Source organism: Engraulis encrasicolus, chromosome 6 (genome assembly GCF_034702125.1).
Source record: "Engraulis encrasicolus isolate BLACKSEA-1 chromosome 6, IST_EnEncr_1.0, whole genome shotgun sequence".
NCBI classification, from domain to species: Eukaryota; Metazoa; Chordata; class Actinopteri; order Clupeiformes; family Engraulidae; genus Engraulis; species Engraulis encrasicolus.
In genome coordinates, this window is record NC_085862.1 from 15,288,107 (window position 1) to 15,308,895 (window position 20,789).

The following is a 20,789-nucleotide window of genomic DNA, read 5'->3' on the forward strand; positions in this document are numbered from 1 at the left end:
CTCCCCCTTTCTCCCCCACATGGGGCGCTTATTCGCTTATTGGCTGTTTTGTGGGGAAATCTGTGGGGGTGGGGGGGAGGGGGGATTAGTGGAGCCAATCCTTTGGCGGAAGTACGGAGGCTAGGTTAACTTAGCCAGGTTTATCACTTAACCATGTTCTTGGAATACCCCCCTAGTGAATACTCAGGATGCTGATGCCCCTGATGGATCTGGAGACTGGAGCATTGACATCAGTGAGGAGCATGCACGCACACACACACACAATTGTTGAATAAGAGATTGACACTATATCAGAAGTTTACTTATCTTTATTTCTTTCACACGGTTGATTCCAAAAAAAAAAAAAAATCTCAGCGTCAGCCATATAATCTCACACACACACAATAACGTCATGAGAGAGAGAGAGAGACAGAGAGAAAGAGTGACATGCCTCATAAAGAGGAGAGATAGAAAGAGGAAGAGAGAGACATAGACATGTCTGTGGTAACCAAATCAAAGCAAGGTGCGCTTGTGCGCACGTGGGAGTGTGTGTGTGTGTGGCTGAGTCGTCTTCTCTTCTATAAATAATAATAATAATGCCTTTAGCATGTAAACACAGGACACCTCCCAGACAGACTATACCTGTGGAATGAACAGTCGTGCCCCCCTCCTGGTATAAGGACACACGTGTATGTGTGTGTGTGCCAAGGATCACACGTATGTGAGTGCATCTGCGCGTGTGTGTGGTTGGGTGTGAGTAAATGAGCAGAAGTTCCCTCCTGATTGGTGTTTAGGCCGGTGAGGTCAAAGGGGGGAGGTCCAGGAGCACCAATCAGATTGGAGATTAGATGAGCAGGGACCAATGAGAGATGATGGGGAGGGACAGTGTGAGGCTAAACCCTGAGACAGAGTGCATTGTGGGTAGGGATTGGGTGGGGGGGGTTGGTGTTGGGGTCAGGCAGCTGATGATAACAGCAGTTTCTGTGTGTGTGTGTGTGTGTATGTGTGTATGTTTAGAGGTGTATATTCTCCACGCCGGCTCCTGTGCACTCGATGATGTGTGTGTCATTGCTGGCGTTCTCGTCTTCTGCTCTGCGGATCATAAACCTGGCCTGCAACATACATACACACAGACACAGAGTTAATGATCTTTCTCCGATCCTTGATAATGCTTAGCGTAGCTCAATAGGAAGTGGGAAGTGTGGCCATGGCAACCGAGGCTCAATTCGAAACGGGAGGCAGTGACTCGATGACTCTCCTCCTACATTAACAGGTCACTGATCAGATAGGTGAAGTTAGCTGATGAGGCAGCCGTTACGAACGGCACTAGCGAGTGCGCTGCCTTGCGCATTTGATGTTACGGCGATTCTATGGCGGGAGTTACGTTCATCACGTTAGCGCTTAGCTTACGCATGCTATTTGAACGGTGAATGATCGTCAGACGGCGAAATCGTAAAATAGGCTATAAATAGATCTAGCGACAGCATATTTAGATACTACAATGTTGATTTATGCATTCGATTTTCAATAACTACATACATAAGTGTCAGAATAAAGAGTATGATAAGGTAGTAGCTTGGGTAGTAGCCATGTTTGTTTTTCAGGTTTCCGGTTGAGAGGGAGGTGGCGCACAGCATGTTGGGTACCAAGGCAGCGAAGTCAGCATCTGATGCTGACCTCAAATATCCCCGTTACGCCCACAAATGCAGTCAACTGCCGAGGGAGGAAATAAAGCAATTTTTCGTTTCGATCCACACTTCATGACTCGATGTCCAGTTAGCTCACTGGAAGGACAGCTGCCTTCCCTGTTTCGAATTGAGCCCGAGTTGGCCAAACAGGTCAGTGTTGCCAAAGTTACCTTGGTGAGTTGCTCGGCGACGTGTATGGCAGTCTGGGTGTGTAGTGTGAGAGGACCCGTACGCATACGGGACACGCCCTTAGCCAAGGCCATGTAGATGATCAACTAGAGAGAGAGAGAGAGAGAGAGAGAGAGAGAGAGAGAGGGAGCAAGAGTGAGAGAAAAAGAGAGAGAAAACATTTAACTTTCAAATATGACAACACACAGTAACATTCTACTGTCGCTGAAGATTCTCCATCATCCAGGTCATATTATCCAAACTAGAGTGCGTTTCTCCACAGCATCGTTTCTAACTAAGTTAGTAACTTACTTGGTTTCAATGCAATTTCCCATTGGCAACCTACTAAGTTGCTAACTGGTTAGTAATATTACTTTTGAGAAACGGGGTCCGGGTTAGCTGTATAGAGCTTGAAAGTCCCGCCCCTTAGTTCCGCGTTTCACGGGACCTAAGCTGACCATCTAACAACATGGCAGCAGGTAAATATCTTCTGATCTCAGTCATTATATGCACTGTGCTACAAATATGCTGTTTAAGAGGCTAGATAAAGATTTTTCATGCAGAAGCATCAATGTTTTGTCTCGAGGCCGTCTGCATGAAAAATGGGAAGAAACACAGCTTTCTAAAAACTTTGGGGGTTCGTACGAAAAAATAAACAAAAATATCAGAAACAACATATGTGGAGCTCGTGGCACAACTCGAAGGGGATAGAAATATCATTTTAATACCGCCATTGGATTACATGCTACGATTTTCGGCTAAAAACGCTGTTGAGGTCCCATGAAATCTGGGGAAGTGACGTCACTTTCAAGCTGTATAGCACCGCAAAGACCAAGGAGATGGATTTTCAGAGGTGGTGGATTTTCGGAGGTCTAAACCTGCTCTGCAAACAGTCTCCATTGAGTTCAAGTTCAAGTTCAAGAAGTTTATTGCCATGTCGACAGAGTCGATAGGAATTTTTCGTGGCATATTCCCAACATAAAATACATACAATTGACAAGCACACAACAGCAAGGTACATACAGTAAATATAAATATGGGTAGACAAAACAATAAACAGAAAGGGTCTCAGCAGTCATTGGACAGCAATTACAGATTGCCCTGAGTGTTAAAGTGCATTAAAGTTAAAGTGCATAAGGAGTGGAAGTTATAGCAGGATGTCTGATAGTCAGTGGGTATGTGCTGTTCGGAAATCTGGATGTGGATGTTGTAAAGCTTCTGTATTTTTTACCAGATGGGAGGAAGTTAAGAAGGTGATGTGCTGGGTGTGAGGGATCGGCTATGATTTTCCTTGCCTTTCTGATTACCCGTGATGAGAAAATTGAGGAGAGTGGGGGGGATGTTGGCGCATTGAGGATGTTGAAACGGAGATTGTAAGCATATACAAGTATCTGGGGGTATATCTGGACAACAAACTGGACTGGTCAGCCAAGACGGATGCAGTGTACAAAAAAGGGACAGAGTCGGCTATACTTCCTGAGGAGGTTGTGGTCATTCAATGTATGCAACAAACTACTCAGTATGTTCTATTAGACTGTGTGAGCCAGTGTTCTTTTCTATGCAGTGGTGTGCTGGGGAGGAAGACACAAAGAAGAGGGATGCTGGCGAATTGACAGACTGTGAGGAAAGCCGGTTCTGTTGTGGGAGAAGAACTGGAGAACATCACTTCAAAGTCAGATAAAAGATCTCTGGACAAACTCCTCACCAACTTGGACAATGAGGAACACCCACTCTACAACACCATTATCCAACAGAAGAGTCTGTTCAGCTGGAGGCTGAGGGCACTTACATGCAGAACCAACAGACTGGGGAAATAATTTGTCCCAAGAGCCATACAGCGGTTCAATTTGTCAATGAAGGACAAAGAGAAAAAGATGAAACTTTTCTGCATAGCAATCACCCATCTTATTTTTTGTCTATTTTTTACTTCTCTTTTTTTATCCATTTTATCTACAGAGCTTCCCCTTGGGGATAAATAAAGTTCAAATGTGATCTAATCTAATCTTACTGCACAGCTGGACGGCTTTGAGCTCGAAATACCTTTGGTTCTTTTTAAATCTACTACCTCACATAAGCAGAAACAGATGAAGCTTCTGAGTTGCACAGCAAAACCTCTTTCAAGAAATAACAAGTCCAGTTGTTTACAAGTACTGTAAGTCTTTAGGAGAGCACAGTAACACTCTCACTTAGATTAAACCCATGCATGCAATGCATGCAATGCATGCACACACGCGCACACACACCCTCTCCTCACCTGGTCCTGTAGGAATTCGTCCACGCAGCCGTTGTGTCTGATGTTCCTCAGGAGCATCTCAGCAGCCTCAATGCCCACCTTATCCGCGTACACACCTACAAACACACACGCATGTTAAAAACACTTCAGCACTACACAGAAACGCACCATAGAAATCTCTCTGGTGTTTAGTCAAGTTTGTGATTGAGCGGAGCTGTGCAGTGCACACATTGATACTGTCAATGAGTGCACACCACTGATGACTACTAAACTGCACTACAATACTGATCTGTACAACACTACACACTAGATCTCTAGAACAGTGTTTCTCAACAGGAGTGTCGCGGAAACGTGGCTGATAAATAAATTATGTAATATAATACATATTTGTCTAAATTGATAAGTTAATGCTAGTCAGTGGAATCTTTCATCTGCCATTTACGCACAATTAAGTAAATATAGGTCGCCCCAGTCAGCTGCAACTTCGAACGTAGGTCGTGTGACATCTCCAAAGGTGTTACTTTTCTAAGCTTGTGTGGTATCGGATGCGATGCCATGTTACGGCTTGTTGGTTTGGGGTGCCTTGACATTTTTCATGAATTGAAAGGGTGCCGCTCCTAAAAAAAGGTTGAGAAACACTGCTCTAGAATACCAATACAATACCAAAACAATAGTACACTACTGATCACTGCAGTAACTGATGATGAAGCAGAAACTGACTACATGATGAAGCAGAGGACCATTGTGTGAGAGGTCAGCAGCGCTGCGCAGTAGCAGCTCTGTCGCTAACATGACCTCTTCTGTCTATGTCCTGAGGTGCACTCTTGTCTAATCTCACACAGTCCTTCTCCATGACATGCTGCTCCCTAGTGGTGGCCACCACACACTGCACCCTTCTACAGCACTCACTTCATGCACAGACACACACACCGATTTGACCACACTCACAATGCACCTTTAACATCCTGCTCTCCACACACGCACGCACGCACGCACGCACGCACGCACGCACGCACGCACGCACACGCACACACACACCCACACACACACACACACACACACACACACACACACACACACACACACACACACACACACACACACACACACACACACACCAAATAATGCTACACACCAGAGGTCGCGTTAACCGACAAATGTCCGTCATTGACAGATTTTTTTGAAGGATGACGGAAAATTCTGAAGCCTGTCCGTCATTTTGCGAAAATTTGATCTTTACATGAAAATTTACTAAGTAATAAACAAATATATTCTAGTATGGTCCAAGTAAGTACAGTAATTATGGCAGCTAAAAATTGCTATTTTTGGAAATTCAAAATGGCAGACCTTGGAGAAGATCCACCTTTTCATGTATGAAAAGTGCAATTTTTCCAGTCATATTGAATACTTAGAATTTTATGCTTGTGGTAAGTATTCATGAAAAGGGTAACATTAGTGAATGGACAGCATGAAGTCTGGAAATAAACAACTAAAAATCTCACGCAGTGTCCCTTTAACACTGAACCTTATGTACCTTTACCACACACACACACACACACACACACACACACACACACACACACACACACACACACACACACACACACACACACACACACACACACACACACACACACACACACACACACACACACACACACACGCTACACATACAAGTTCTCTCTCTCTCTCTCTCTCTCTCTCCTCACCTTTCTTTCCCAGGGCGGAGCCGGCGAATATGCAGCCTGTGGAAGACTCTGCAATGATGCTGCAGACACAAACACAAACACACACACACATTAGTCAGGCACGAACGTGCATACACACACACACTCAACAGTCATTACAGTCATAAAAATATAAAAATTTAAAATGTTTAAATATAACAGTTTTTGTGAGCACGTGCATGCGTTTGCGTGTTTAAATGTTGCGCTTGTAGTGTGTCTCCAAGTTTCTCTGTGTGTGTGTGTGTGTGTGTATCTTACATGATGCCGTTGCCGTTGCCGCAGGCCTGGTCCTTCTCCTGTAGAGACTGGATGTTGATGTAGAGGTCTTTAATCTCCTTACGGATGGTCCGCACCGCCGCTGAAGACATGTCTTTAGCCAGCTACACACACACACACATACACGCATTACAATCACACAGTACAGTCAAATGGTCCTCACCGCCACAGAAGACATGTCCTTATCCACACACAGGCACACATATTACAGGTTCTCACTTACTACTCAGCATAGTTGCATGCGCACACACACACACACACACACACACACACACACACACACACACACACACACACAAAGGCACGCACACACACACACACACACACACACACACAGGTCCTCACTGATACTCGGGGGTGCGTTTATCGAAAGCATAGTTGCTAACTAGTTGTTAGTTAGTTAACTAGTTAGCAATTTACTTGGTTGCAATGCAATTTCCCATTGGCAACCAAATAAGTTGCTAACTTAGTAAGCAGCGATGCTTTGGAGAAACTCTCCCCAGCATAGATGCGCGCACATGCGCACATGCACACATGCACGCACGCACCCGCACCTCCTTATGTATGGTTCTCAGATGTCAAGACGTACTGAAGAACTATCCAGCAATTAACAGCCATCTACACACTGTGTCGCAGCTAAATATCTCACACGGATGCTATGTTCACTATGTAGAGTTTATATGTGTGCGTTTTCTGTTTTTGTTTTTTTGGAATGTCCATGTGGTGTGTGTGTGTGTGTGTAGCCTACCTTGAAAGGGAGTACTCCTGCTACGAATGCGCGTCCGTATATCTTGGTGATGTTACCACGTTCAATCATGTTGAAGGGAGTCAACTCTTTCACTGGGTTAACCCGCAATATCACCTCTCCACCTCCCTTAGGATAGTAGCCCCTATATACAAACACAGTCATGTTAATATAGTTTACAGTTAGTATCACCGCACAGCAGAAGCCTTAGCACAGACACAGACGTTAACCATCCTTCACCATAACATCTCTCCCTCCTTAACATACTACTGTAATACGGTCCACTCTCACCTCACCCCTGCCCATAAGACAGTAACACTCACACAGACGCACACGCCTCACATTAATATGGTTCACACACCCAGGATTAACACCATGTGAATACACACACACACACACACACACACACACACACACACACACACACACACACACACACACACACACACACACACACACACACACACACACACACACACACACACACACACACACACACACACACACACACACACACACACACACACACACACCTCATCTTCAGGTCGCAGTCCATGTTGACACCGAAACGCTCCACGATGGGCTTGAACACCTACACACACACACACACACACAATTATGAGTCTCATCAGTGTGTGCTGCAAGAATGGTAAACTACACAACACAGCCCAATAGTAGAGTAGAGAAGAGTACAGCAATAAAGCACACAGTAAGCTTTTATTCCACATGAAACCCGGCTGTGCCGTGTCTAGCTGAGTAGTGCTATTAAAGTAGCCAGGTTTGTGTTTCCATTACAAACCGTTTTACCCGGAATATGGATGGATTTATGTTTTTGACATTGTCACGTAGCATTACTTTGTGTAGGCTAGTTGACCTGATGTAAGGCAGACAGATATCTCATCTATCGAAGTAGAGTATAAATAGCTTCAGCGACATCGTATTTGGATACTACAATGTTGGTTTCTGCCTTCGATTTTAATGTCAAAGTAACAGTGTCAAACTAAAGAGCATTCCAAGAGAGTTGATCTGGTGGCCGCCATGATTATTTTTTGATTCACTGGTAAGAATGGGACTCAGGGCATTCTGAGCGAAAGACCCACTCAGCTCGGTTCAGCCGGCCAAAAAGATGAGGCTTGGTTTTCCAGCGGTGTTGCGCTGTGTCGTGCTGTGCCTGACTAAAAAACTGAAACTGAAAAAAGAAAACGGCGTCCGAGTCGCAGTGTGCCGAGCTGTACCAGGTGGAAAACGGGAGGTGGAAAAGAGCCTAAAAAGTGTTTAGCACGTTGAGCGTGTAGTCTACTGTATTTGTGCTGCCATCTCTGTGTTGGTCGTGCATGTACATAGTACCTTGGGTATGTCTCTGGGGTGCCATCTCAGCAATGGTGTGTGTGTGTGTGTGTGTGTGTGTGTGTGTGTGTGTGTGTGTGTGTGTGTATGTGTGTGTGTGTGTGTGTGTATAGTACCTTGAGTGTGTAGTCTATTTGGGGTGCCATCTCGGCGTTGGTTCCACCTTTGAGTGTCAGCACTGAGGGATTCTGGGAATATAGGCAGCAGGGCAACGCTACCTGCATCAACAACGTCACACTCCTGCACAGGGATATGAGAGAGAGAGAGAGAGAGAGAGAGAGAGAGAGAGAGAGAGAGAGAGAGAGAGAGAGAGAGAGAGAGAGATATGTTATTATTCTATTAAATCCACAATGGTTAGAATTTCAATGGTTAGAATTGGTGCAGTGTCCTATGGTGTGTATCCTGGCTAAGTGGCTAGTTTGGATCGCCTGAGATTGTGGTAGAGTTCAGATGTCCCCTAGGGTTATAGGGCTAATAATGTTAGCTTAGCTGTGTCCAAAGTGATGGTGATGGTGTAGTCATTCCTATGGCACACTTCTGCGTTGTTCATTTCTTCCTATTCAGCTCCCAAAATTCCAGTCGAATACCCGGGAATTTGTGTGAATGTTAACGTTCCACCATATTGACGTGGTGGAAAACGCGGAGGAGGCGTCGTTGAAAAGATACAAAAATTGGATACATACTTTTTTTAACATATGCATAGGGCAGTCATGGGTAAGCAGTTAGGGCATCAGACTTGTATCCCAAAGGTTGCCAGTTCGACTCCCGACCCGCCAGGTTGATGAGGGGAGTGATTAACCAGTGCTATCCCCAATCCTCCTCCATGACTGAGGTACCCTGAGCATGGTACCACCCCGCCGCACTGCTCTCTTGGGGGGCCATTTGGGGCTGCCCCCTTGCAAGGGTGAGGCATAAATGCAATTTCGTTTTGTGCAGGGAACACTTGTGTGCTGTGAAGTGCTGTGTCACAATGACAACGGGAGTTGGAGTTTCCCAATTGGGCTTTCACTTTCACACTTTCACTTTCAACATTCTACTCGTTTCTTGATGTAGAACGTAGTGGTGAGGTGAAGCGTTCTTAAACTCAAATGTTTTTGGCATTTTCATTATTACTGCTTTATTTACACTTCCGCATGACATTGCATGGTCACGCGAGCACCACCATTTTAACATGGGGGTTAACTTTCAGCTACAGTAGCACAGGTTCACATAGCAAATACGTCTGTGTGACGACACTCTGACTCAGAATATGAAATTAATCCTTGGCTCTCTCGTCAACTCTCGGGTTCCTGTCCCCAGACTCACCCGGCCGTCTGTGTGTCTGCGATGTGGCTGCCGCCCTTCAGTTGCCCGGGTGACAGGTTGATGTCAGTGGAGCCAATCACAGCTCCCTCCAGGATCCCTTCACTCATGTCACGAAGCAACTCTAGACCACTCAGGTGCTGAGGCCTGGAGGAGGAGAGGAGGAGAGGAAAGGAGATGAGGAGAGTGGAGAGAGTAGAGTGGAGAGAAGAGGAGATACCAGTGGAGAGGTGAAGAGGAGTGGAAAAGAGAGAAGACAAGTGGAGAGGTCAAGAGGGGAGGAGAGGAGAAGAGTAGGGAGGGAGGGAGGGAGGAGATGAGTGGAGAGGGCAGGAGAGAGAAGAGATGGCAGAGGAGAATACAAGAGGAGAGAGTGAAGAGAGAGGAGGAGACAGAAAAGAGGAGAGGAGAGAGAAGACGGAATGGGAGAGGAGAAGAAAGGAGAGGAGAGTAATGTGGAGAGGACAGAAGGGATGCAGGGTGTTTTAGATGTCATCACTCATTTCCATCAGACAAGGTTGGAATTTGACATTTCTGACACATACACTGAATAGCAACGCCCCCCACCCCCCAAACAAACACACAGCATCTAGTTCAGCATCATGTTGTGCGGGCTACTCAGGCTAACCGCATAGAAACTTCCATCATTAGCATGGCTAGCTCGGCAACTAAGTAGTAGGCCCATTTCATTATCTCTTTCTGGTTGGCTATCCATGCTGTTTATCCATCATCACGCTACTTCTTCCCGATGAGGCATCAGTATAGCAGTCCCTTGTGTTACTGGGCCAGTTAAACGGCTGAGAGGAAGGGAGAGCCATGTGCTCTGGAGTTAGTAACAAAGGGGCCTATTAAAGATACATGAGCAACGGCTTTGGAGTCACCACATAAACACACGGCAAGCGCCTGCGAGACTAGCACTGCCACCGGGAGGTAGTGGGGTGAGGCGCTCGGGAGGTGATGCCCAAAAGCGCGTGTGAGAGGTCTCTGGGCAACTTTGCTTTGTTGTAGATCGCGCACAAGTTCTCTCTAGTGAGGAGGAGGGGTGGCACGCACGCGAGCGAAGGAGCGTTGCTTACGCAGCGCTCCGCAGCGGGGCGTCCAGCCAGCCGCATAAGCAACTTTCATGACAAGATGTGACTCAGCTGACCGACACGTCCCGTCATTTAGCACCACTGAATGAGGGAATTCTTATTTGCGTACCTCAAACCCGGCGTGCTCCTACCGGCCCGAATCTTGTTTATTTTGATTGACGTGCCGTGAATGCAGCTAAGGGCAGCGGATAGCCTTAGTATCTGTCCTCCCTGTGAACACAATACACACACATCGTTACAGCCACAGAAAGTTGAGTGAATTCCTACTGGAGTACTTAAATATCATCTAAGTTTGTTCTCATGGAAAAAACCCAACTCACCCCCTCCATTACGCTTCCGTCCATTTCCAACGCTGTTGCGGCCATTTTTGAGAGTGAGCAAAAATGATCCAAACTTGGCCACAATCTCCCACAGAGATAAAATGATGCGAGTGAGAGGGATGAAGCTACTGTACCTAACTGGACAGCTCCGCTAGACAAGGCTGACCTACACACGGCAAAACTGATGTTGGCCGGTGAAGCAGGCAGCTGGTTTGAAACAATACAGACAATCGGCAACTTCCCCAACACTCAAGGCGCACTGCTCAATCTCGGGCGCAAACTAGCCAGCCACAGTGTCGGTGGCTGAATCGGTCTGCCGCTATCTCTGCCCGGCTTCTAACTGCGGGCCCTGTGTGATAAATTAAAGAGTAAATCCGGCACGATGACTCAGTTTCAGTTTCTGGTAAGCGCGCGGCCGGTACTAGCTGCACTCTCTATCGCCACCACCACACTGCAACAGCAGCAGAGCGCTTCTGAGCATGCGCACACACAAGCAGGCCAGCATGACGCCTGCCGGGTAGCAGTAGGCTGCATTCACTGTTCGAGAAAGTTTGGAAACAGAAAGACTTCAGGAGTTTCATTGACTTTGTAGCACAGTCATCTACACAGCCAAGCGTAAGAGGCAAGGTGACAGAGGTGCAAAGAAAAGGGATATCAAAGTGTCAGGAGTGGAAACTAAAGTACACAATCAATGGGGAGCAGTAGGCCTAAAGACCAGAGGGGGTGGGGAGAGGAGGGGGGCAAAGGGGACAAAACAAAAGAAAGAGAGAGCGTCGCTCAGTCACCATCTGCAACAGATAAAGCAGGCGGCATCACAATCAGATGCCGCCCCCCACCCCCTCTCTCTCTCTCACACACGCACACACACTGTCTCAAAGACATCTGCATTAAACTGTGTGTTGTGTGATATAATGTTTATACCCAAACATCAGTAAACTATTACCAAGTAATAGTAGGCCTAATAGTAGGAATAGTAATAGTAACAGTAATAGTATAGTAATCTCGATTGTGAGTCACTTTGGAGTGCCAAATGTAGGCCTAATGTAATGTAGTGCTCTCTTGGCCCTTATCATGGAGGTCAGGGGCAGTGCAATCACTGACATGGAACGCAGGCATTGGACAGCAAGTTTACAAAAGTGACATTTATAAAAGGACACTACTGTTACGTTTGTAAACGTGTAGTAAATGAAGCACACTGACACACGGCATGTGAAGTTAACCCCTTAAGACGCGGCTTTATACATTTGCTGTTACCAGTATGCTAATGACCAAGTCGTGGTACATTACTAAAGGGCCTTAGCCTAGAAATCTAGACGCCCCTAGTGGCCGCAAAATGAATTTGCTCCCGAATTTGCTTTGCTGTAGGGGTTTTTGGCGCGGCCAGGCTAAAGGGCCTGTGTTGTGTCATAGTATTGTAGTGCTATGGTAGTTACATTTCAATGACTATTACTGTGTGCCACAGGAGGTACGGCGCGCATTAAGGGGCTACCTCATCGTGTTTACTTAGCTCAAACTTCTCAAACCCCGGGCAAGACCCAAGCAATAAAATACAACATAATACAGGCATAACACAATGCTGTCAGCACAGTCGAACTAGCCTGAACTGGATATAACACACACTTCTGGATGAGTAACATCAGCAAGGGTAAGGGAGTGTGTTTGTTGACATGTAATTAAGAAAAATGTAGAAAAGTAGAAAAATGAAAAAAGTTTGCTTCAATCAGGACTTTTCTGCTCTCACTTTCTTTCCATCTTTGAGAAACATTTCGGGTCACTTTTACGTAAACATAGACATTGGTCATCACCAGGCATATATCTAGACAAGAGAATGTGGGCCAGAGACAGATGAATATGCTGTTGATATATGCTGCTGGTTTGGGATGACTAAATTTGACTCTCTGAATCTTTCTTCACCATGCAACTGGCACTTAACTCTTGCACCTTGTATACAGATCTACACTTTTCACTTTAGTACTATGACCTCTGTTTGCACTTCTGCTGCTATGTGTGCGTGTGTGTGTGTGTGTGTGTGTGTGTGTGTGTGTGTGTGTGTGTGTGTGTGTGTGTGTGTGTGTGTGTGTGTGTGTGTGTGTGTGTGTGTGTGTGTGTGTGTGTGTGTGTGTGTGTGTATTGTATTGTATTGTATTGTGCATGTCCAAATCAGTATATCAGTGTTTGAAAAGTGTGTATTGTCTGTGTGTATACTGTGAATGAATGTGTCAGAGAAAGAATTGTAAATTAATGTATGAGTAGTTTAGTTGTGTGTGTGTGTGTGTGTGTGTGTGTGTGTGTGTGTGTGTGTGTGTGTGTGTGTGTGTGTGTGTGTGTGTGTGTGTGTGTGTGTGTTTGTGATTGTGTTTGTGCGTGTGTGTGTGTGTGTTTGTGTGTGTGTGTGTGTGTGTGTGTGTGAGAGATTATTATCAATGTCTTATTTAAATGTTTTTAATTAAACTGCACATTGGAGACTGGTCAAACGCAATTTCAAACTTCTGTGCCAAGTCTGTTACATAGATTTTTGACAATAAAGTACACTTGACTTGACTTGACTTGGATATTTTTATTCATCTAGGACTAGGTGATGTTATTACCTCCGCCAAGGTTGGTTCCTTGTCTGTCAGCAGGAGAACTCAAAAAGTTATGAACGGATTTGGATCAAATTTTGTGGAGTTGTTGGAAATGACAAAAGGAACATGTGATTACATTTTGGTGGTGATCCGGATACAGAATTTCAAAAAAAAGATTCTTCTCCATTGTGGGATAGGGGCGAATTTTGACATTCACGTTTCTAGCTCTACAAAAAGATGGCAGAAAGACCTCAAAAGTCTTATATTTATAGGCATGGATTCCACAGTGTGTACATGTTATTGTGTCAGTGACCCATGGCCTTGGTAGAGGTTTGTGCTCTCTGAGTGCTTCTAGTTCAGAATAGAATAGAATAGAATAGAATAGAACAGAATAGAATAGAATAGAATAGAATATTTACATAGCTAGACTGATATGTTAAAGGCAGGACAAAGCTACTTCACTAGCCTAGAGAACAGCACAGGTTTACCACAACCAGTTATTGTTTTGCTTCTGTTTTTCTAATTGTTTCTCTGTATCTGTAACATTGTGAGAATGTATCTGTAGAAAGCCGTGGTCTAATGGTTAGGGAGGTGCAGGCAGTTGGTCTTTCAATATGGGTTCAAATCCTAACCTTGCACTGCCTACTTCACTCCATGGCTGATGTGCCCTTGAGCTAGTCACATAACCCCAATCTGCTCAAGGGTAACAAATAGGTAGCCCTGTAAATAACTGCAAGTCGCCTTGAATAAAAGAGTCAGGCAATATGCTATAGTCTATTGGTATATGCTGCTGGGTTGGGATGGCTGAATCCAGGGACAGATTACTGCACAGGCCTACTGGGCCCAGGCCCAGGGACTCAAGAGCCAAGGGGGCCCTGAAGGCCAAGCCTCTGCTACAAAAAACCCTTCATTATTGGTCTATATTTATGTCCTCATATTGTGTTGAAATTGCACCTTTGTTTTCTTTTCTCTTTTTTTCGGGTGAGAAACCCCCAACGCCCCCAAAAACGAAGGCTCTAATGCCTTCATTAAACGCCTTTTCTTGGAGGGGGGCTTTCTTGTTGTCTGGCCCAGAGGCCGATGGAGTCATAATCCGTCTCTGACTGAATCTCGGACTCTCTGAACTTTCTCATTCATCCAGGTGATGTTATTCAGAATAGAACAGAACAGAATTTAATAGAATAGAAAGTATTTATTGCCATTATACACATGAATGAGATAGTTGTGATGCAAGAAACTATAGACATTGGATGTTGAAGCCTTTGCGACAACCAAACCCATATAAGAGAAGAATAGCATGCTAAGAATATGGCTAAATTAAATTCAGAGGTGGAAAAAGTACAAAATTGTGCTCAAGTAAAGGTGAAAGATAGGCCTATCTATATAAAAATCTGCTCACGTGATAATGATAGCCTAATGATAATGAGAAAGAGTCAAAGTAAAATAAAGTAAGTCAAAGTAAAAAGTACCTAGTTACTTTTAATTAGCTTTCCTAATTCAATGTTTCTTTTTCTTGAATATCACCCTATCCTCTAGGCCTATCTCATGCTCGTCACCAGTCATCATCTAAGATAGGTGGGACAAGCAGGGATGGATGATGACGCCCTGGGCCCCTGGGCCAGACAACAAGAAAGGCCCCCCTCCAGATGTTAGAGACCCTATATTGTTGGGCATTCAGGGGGTTTTCCCCCTGAAAATATGTGAAAATAGAGTTGTTAAAAGTGTGATTTTACACAACATGAGAATGGAAATTTAGAGGATTGGGCTTCAGGGCCCTCTGGACTCTTGGGCCCCTGGGCCTGGGCCCGGTAGGCCCTTGCAGTAATCCATCCTTGGGGACAAGTAAAATAGTGGATGTGTGCAATCCTGCATAAAATTAAATTGCCGTCAGATTGTTTTATTATTGTGTGCAGGATTTTGTCAAAATGTAGCCTAGGCCAACTCAAGTAGCCTACAAGTAAAAGTACTAATTTTAAAAACGACTTAAAGTAAAAGCTACTCAAGTTCAGTACTTGAGTAAATGTAATTAGTTACTTACTTTCCACCCTTGAGTTTAATTCACTAGTTTGTATAACTAACCTAAAGAACAATTCTCAGTGGTTGGTTCAATGTTGTCATTTTGAGTTGATCCCATGGAGGTAAAGTTCTCCCAAAGATCCTCTATTCTGCATTTAAACCGTCTCTGGTTCTCCCTCTAGCGGACAGATGGGGAGTCGTTTTTCCAGCGACACCCCACAAACACGCCTTCTCTGATTGGCTCTTCTTGAGGGGCGTGCATGTGTCGTCACATCCGGATGATGAGAAGCTAGGGGAAAGATGGCTGCGGTTATCTCACTGAGGGGTTCATTCACTCTTGTGAGGCGTTTGGTAGGTTTGCGATAATGTGCATTTCCACAGACCACTCTTGCTGTTCCCAGAGTCGAGCACCGTGACTGGCAAGCAGAGTTAACCGAGAGGAGATGAGTTAGTGTGGCCGGAGAGAGGCAACACTGCTCGGCTAGGAGACTAGTGAGTCCTCGGTGTTAGCTCGCTAGCCACTGTGCTACTGTGTGTGTGTGCAACCTTAGTGAATAGTTTTGTTGTCGGTTGAAGACAACTTACGTTGTTAGTTTGAGTTTGCTTCCATGTGTTGGTTTTGTGTGCAGGGCGTGTTCCACACACCTCTATAGATCCCCTTGCCCTCTGTCGGGTCAACAGACGATGCATGAGATGATGTTCCGATTCAAACTGCTGATCTTGTGCTCCCTGGATGTTGGGTTGATGATCTTGTGCTGTCTCCTCACTTTCCAAAGCAACAGCAGACGCTGCTGGGTCAAACGCTCACACAGTCTGCAACATTTCAGAAGGACAGACAGAAAATAAGTCACGATGGGTTGCATTTAACAAACTTATGGATGACTGTGGTCTGGGAACTGTGTATTGCTTCCGCGTGGATAGTCTTATTGTTGACATTGTGCATCCGACCGACTTGCAGGCTGACATCTGAAATGACATCGTATGTGATTGTTTCCGTTCCAGGCGTCAGCACACCACTTCAAACACTGCTGCTCCAGAGTTCGACCAGCCTGCCTCGAGCGCATCCCCCATGCCTTCCCCATTACACCCAGCCCCCACCGGCACTTCCAGACCACCTGCGGTATGTGTGTTTGTGAGACAGAGAGCGAGAGAGAGTCCTTGTCCTTGTGTTCACTTAACAGCATAGAGACCTAGTTGGAAACAAGTAACCACATTCCTCTCCTCTGGTTGTTTCCTTGTAGCGGCCGCTGGTCCGGTTTTACAGTTCAAACTGTCCGATATTGGCGAGGGCATCCGGGAAGTCACGGTGAAGGAATGGTAGGTCGTCTGTCTGCACTCTGCGGTGTTTGTTGTCATTGCAGACTTTCCTGCATAATTAAAGCGTCAGGTCGCTAAACGCCACGGGATGGCGCCATAATTTCGTGCTTCCGTCTTAGACAAGTTATTATTGTCTGTATAAAGTTGTTCTAATTCTATCTAAAATGGAAAGCAAATGGCAGCTCCACAGGGGTTCAGGATAAGGTCGTGAAAGTGTTCAAGTATTCATACGAACAAGAGGATGGGAATGTAGCACATCGGGTTCGGCAATGATGACTGTGTGTGTGATCTGATAGAGCTATCTATAAGACGGCAGTCAGTGAGACTGTGTGAATATGCGCTGTAATTTAATAGTTAGAGGCATCAAGTTATTGTTGTGATGTTATCTTCGTGAACAAAAATAGACAAGTGTGTGTGTGTGCGTGTGTGCAGGTACGTTAAGGAGGGTGATAAAGTGTCCCAGTTCGACAGCATCTGTGAGGTGCAGAGTGACAAGGCTTCTGTCACCATCACGAGTCGCTACGATGGCGTCATCAAGAAGATCTACTACGAGATTGAGGACATCGCACTGGTGGGGACGCCACTGGTAGACATTGAGACTGACGCAGGGGAAGGTAACTGTGTGTGTGTGTGTGTGTGTGTGTGTGTGTGTGTGTGTGTGTGTGTGTGTGTGTGTGTGTGTGTGTGTGTGTGTGTGTTAGTGGTGTCAAAGATAATTGATTTGGCAATGCATCGCGATGCGGGGCAGGACAATTCAATAATCGATTTCGGCAAATGCCATAATCAATTCAGCATATTTTTGCAAGTTTCAATTACTTCTGTGGGTATTTCCAGAGCAAATGAACTCAAAAGCACTTTAAAACATTGAAAACTGCAAGACTGATATACACCCAGGCCAATAAAATGTTGTTCAGTATCTGACTGCTTGTATTGTCTCATGACTGATGAAAAATGTGTAGAATTGTAATGCATTGCAATCAGTGGCGGAGCACTGGTATTGTGGCAGGGGGGGCGAGAGATGTTTCAGAGGCCCCTTTCCTTACTATTTAAAAAAATACCAGCAATGAAGGCATTTACAATTTCAAAATGTGTGTGTGTGTGTGTGTGTGTGTGTGTGTGTGTGTGTGTGTGTGTGTGTGTGTGTGCGTGTGTGTGTGTGTGTGTGTGTGAGTGTGAGAGAGAGAGAGAGAGAGAGAGAGAGAGAAAGAGGAGAGGGAGGGAGGAGAGGAGAGAGAGAAGAAGGAGGAGAAAGAGGAGGGAGAGAGAGAGAGAGAGAGAGAGAGAGAGAGAGAGAGAGAGAGAGCTGACTTTGGCTAAACGTCAGTGGAGCACAGCTCGATGTAACAGCAAGTCTCCTCTGCTGTGCCTCCACTCGCTCTCTCTTTTTACGCGCACCGGATTTAAACCGTCTCATAGTTTTGAAATAACCTATATTTTAACACTGTTAAACAACGTGGCTATCACCACATGGATCAAGGCAGCAGATAAACAATTTGAAAAACCATGGCAACTATCAAATCCTGCGCAGCACAGTGCGCAGTAGGCAACTTCCATGCCATGCATAACCACCATGTTAATATCCGATTACAGTAGTTCTATCTAGCTTAACACAACATTAGCCCATATGTTCTTCACTTCGTATGCATACAGTAGTCTAACAGTCCTTCACCACGGTTGCCTGCCTACATCATGCTAACCAGAGCTAAAGGCAACCAACCTCAGTGGGTATTGCCTACTGTGGTGTTCAAAAGTCAGCACAGCAGCAGTCTATTCGCAATTCGGGAACTGATTAGGTTAGGCTACTAAATTATAAAGGTATAGTTCCATAAGCAGCCCGAGCCCTGCCATGGATTGTGTAACCTACACATACCGGGTAAAGTAGGCTACACCTTGTCTCCGGTTAGCCAAGCTAGCTGAAGACTACTTTATGACTGTGCAGTACAAAACAAAAGTGACAACAATTTAGACGTGGTGCGGTGGAGATGACATGCCGCGGCGGACATGATAATAAAACCCTTCTGTCCCTACCTTGTCTTCTTCGTAGAATCTTTTTAGTAGGCTATCCATATTTTCTCGCGAGTCCACACTGTTAACGTATGCCTTTGACATTGACAAATATACATTTTAGGCTATATTCTGCCTTCAATCAGGCCAGAAGGCAGAAGGCATACAACGGAGATTAAAACAAAAGCCAGCGTTTCACTGACAACCATGATGAATTTAATTTGGCTAGAAACCACTATTAAAAAAGAAGGCAACTATCCCATGTATCTGGGCAGAATCCGCTTTGGGTGACTATGGCAGCTCACGCTCTGTTTACATACAGCCAGAGCAGGGTTCTAAACTCAGCCAATCATGTGTTATCTCCCACAATTCCAGACCGCAATGTAAAAATTTAAAAAACCCTGTACGTCGTTCTTAAAAGATCTTTAATGTCATTTTAAACATTTTTGTGCATATTCTTCCGCCCATGTAATGACCTGTTGGCTATATATTAACAAAAAGTACCACTACTGTGCCATTGGTAATAGTGTTTAAAAGCCCCACCGTCGTGCTGGAGTCTGTCCTCGTAATAAGCTATGAGTCTCCCCTCAACCACATTATCGGCGGTATAGAGTACTACACTGACATTCGCTACTGCGCGTATCAACGCATCGCGTCATATCGGGACCTCATCTTCATGGGACGCTAAGTAAAGAGCATCTCTGGGACCCCTCGGGCCCGGGGCCGGGGGTTTTTGGCGCCGGTGCCCCCCCCCCCAGCTCCGCCCCTGATTGCAATGCATCACAGAATCGGACTGAATTGATTTGAATCAAATTGTAATCAGTGCCAGTGGCAGTGCCAATGAGCACCACTAGTCTGTGTGTGTTTATTTATTATACAGTGCCCTCCATAATTATTGGCACCCCTGGTTGAGATGTGTTAAAAGCCTTAAAATAAATTCAGTGTTTATTGCAGAAGAATACTGTCACACTGAAAATTGTAGGAAAATGTAGCCTTCAACTCAAATGAATTGTAGGAAAATAAAAAAAAATCCCTGACTAAAAAATAATTATTTTTCATTAAATCACCTGTTCCACAATTATTGGCACCCTTAACAATTCCCAGGAAATAAATATAATTGAAGCATTTCTGTCATTTCTACAGTAGTTTACAAAGTTTACCAGAGTATGTAGGAACATTTAATTAGTAATTCATCACTTCCTGTTTCCCTGGGGTATAACTATGACGTGACACCGAGGCCATTTCTCTTATCCACTCTTAAACATGGGAAAGACAAAGGAACACAGCATACAAGTGAGGAAGATGTGCGTCGACCTTCACAGGTCAGGCAGAGGCTACAAGAAGATTGCCACTCAACTGCAGCTGCCCATATCTACTGTGAGAGGAATAATTAAGAAGTTCAAAACAACTGGAACAGTAGTAAACAAGCCTGGACGAGGACCCAAGTTTATTTTACCACCACGCACAGTGAGGAGGATGGTAAGAGAAATCAAAATATCTCCAAAGCTCACTGTTACAGAATTACAACAAATGGTAGCATCCTGGGGTCACAAAGTCTCCAAATAAACCATCAGGCGCTGTCTACACGCCAACAAGCTGTTTGGGAGGCATGCACGGAGAAAACCTTTCCTCACCCACAATCATAAACGCAAACGTCTGGAGTTCGCCCAGCGGTATTGGGGCTTCAACTGGGACCGTGTGCTTTGGTCAGATGAGACCAAGATTGAGCTTTTCGGCAACAAACACTCTAAGTGGGTCTGGCGTGCCACGAAAGATGCGCATGCTGAAAAGCACCTCATACCCACTGTGAAGTATGGGGGTGGGTCAGTGATGCTGTGGGGCTGTTTCGCTTCCAAAGGCCCTGGGAAGCTTGTTAGGGTGCATGGCATCATGAATGCTTTGAAATACTAGGACATTTTAAATCAAAATCTGTTGCCCTCTGCCAAAAAGCTGAAGATGGGTCGTCACTGGGTCTTTCAGCAAGACAATGACCCTAAACATATGGCCAAATC

General features: G+C 45.1%; 2 protein-coding genes across 2 annotated transcripts in view; one reads left to right on the forward strand and one right to left on the reverse strand.

The window, feature by feature from the left end:
- Nucleotides 1-290: 290 nt before the first annotated feature.
- rtca (RNA 3'-terminal phosphate cyclase) lies at nucleotides 291-11,317 on the reverse strand. The gene is made up of 11 exons (XM_063200764.1): nucleotides 10,877-11,317; nucleotides 10,666-10,766; nucleotides 9,469-9,612; nucleotides 8,280-8,403; nucleotides 7,350-7,408; nucleotides 6,820-6,961; nucleotides 6,054-6,175; nucleotides 5,778-5,836; nucleotides 4,090-4,184; nucleotides 1,838-1,942; nucleotides 291-1,091 (listed from the first exon to the last, which is right to left on the reverse strand). Exons 1-11 carry the CDS (start codon nucleotides 10,919-10,921, stop codon nucleotides 993-995), a joined length of 1,095 nt encoding a protein of 364 aa, XP_063056834.1. The 5' UTR covers nucleotides 10,922-11,317; the 3' UTR covers nucleotides 291-992.
- A 4,424-nt stretch (nucleotides 11,318-15,741) lies between these two features.
- The window catches only part of dbt (dihydrolipoamide branched chain transacylase E2), an 18,007-nt gene continuing 12,959 nt past the window's right edge, over nucleotides 15,742-20,789 (forward strand). The window contains exons 1-4 of the mRNA XM_063200765.1: nucleotides 15,742-15,807; nucleotides 16,459-16,576; nucleotides 16,698-16,773; nucleotides 17,206-17,387. Of these exons, the coding sequence (XP_063056835.1) occupies nucleotides 15,757-15,807; nucleotides 16,459-16,576; nucleotides 16,698-16,773; nucleotides 17,206-17,387 (427 nt within the window). The 5' untranslated portion in view covers nucleotides 15,742-15,756. The remainder of the gene's footprint in view (nucleotides 15,808-16,458; nucleotides 16,577-16,697; nucleotides 16,774-17,205; nucleotides 17,388-20,789) is intronic.

Excerpts from the sequence above, each read along its gene's own strand:
- rtca (XM_063200764.1), bottom strand. The coding sequence starts at position 10,921 with ATGGCCGCAACAGCGTTGGAAATGGACGGAAGCGTAATGGAGGGG. Across the intron at positions 4,185-5,777 it reads CTCCGCCCTGGGAAAGAAAG|GTGTGTACGCGGATAAGGTG; the intron begins GTGAGGAGAGAG and ends GTGTGTTTGTAG. Across the intron at positions 1,092-1,837 it reads TCGCCGAGCAACTCACCAAG|GCCAGGTTTATGATCCGCAG; the intron begins GTAACTTTGGCA and ends TGTATGTTGCAG.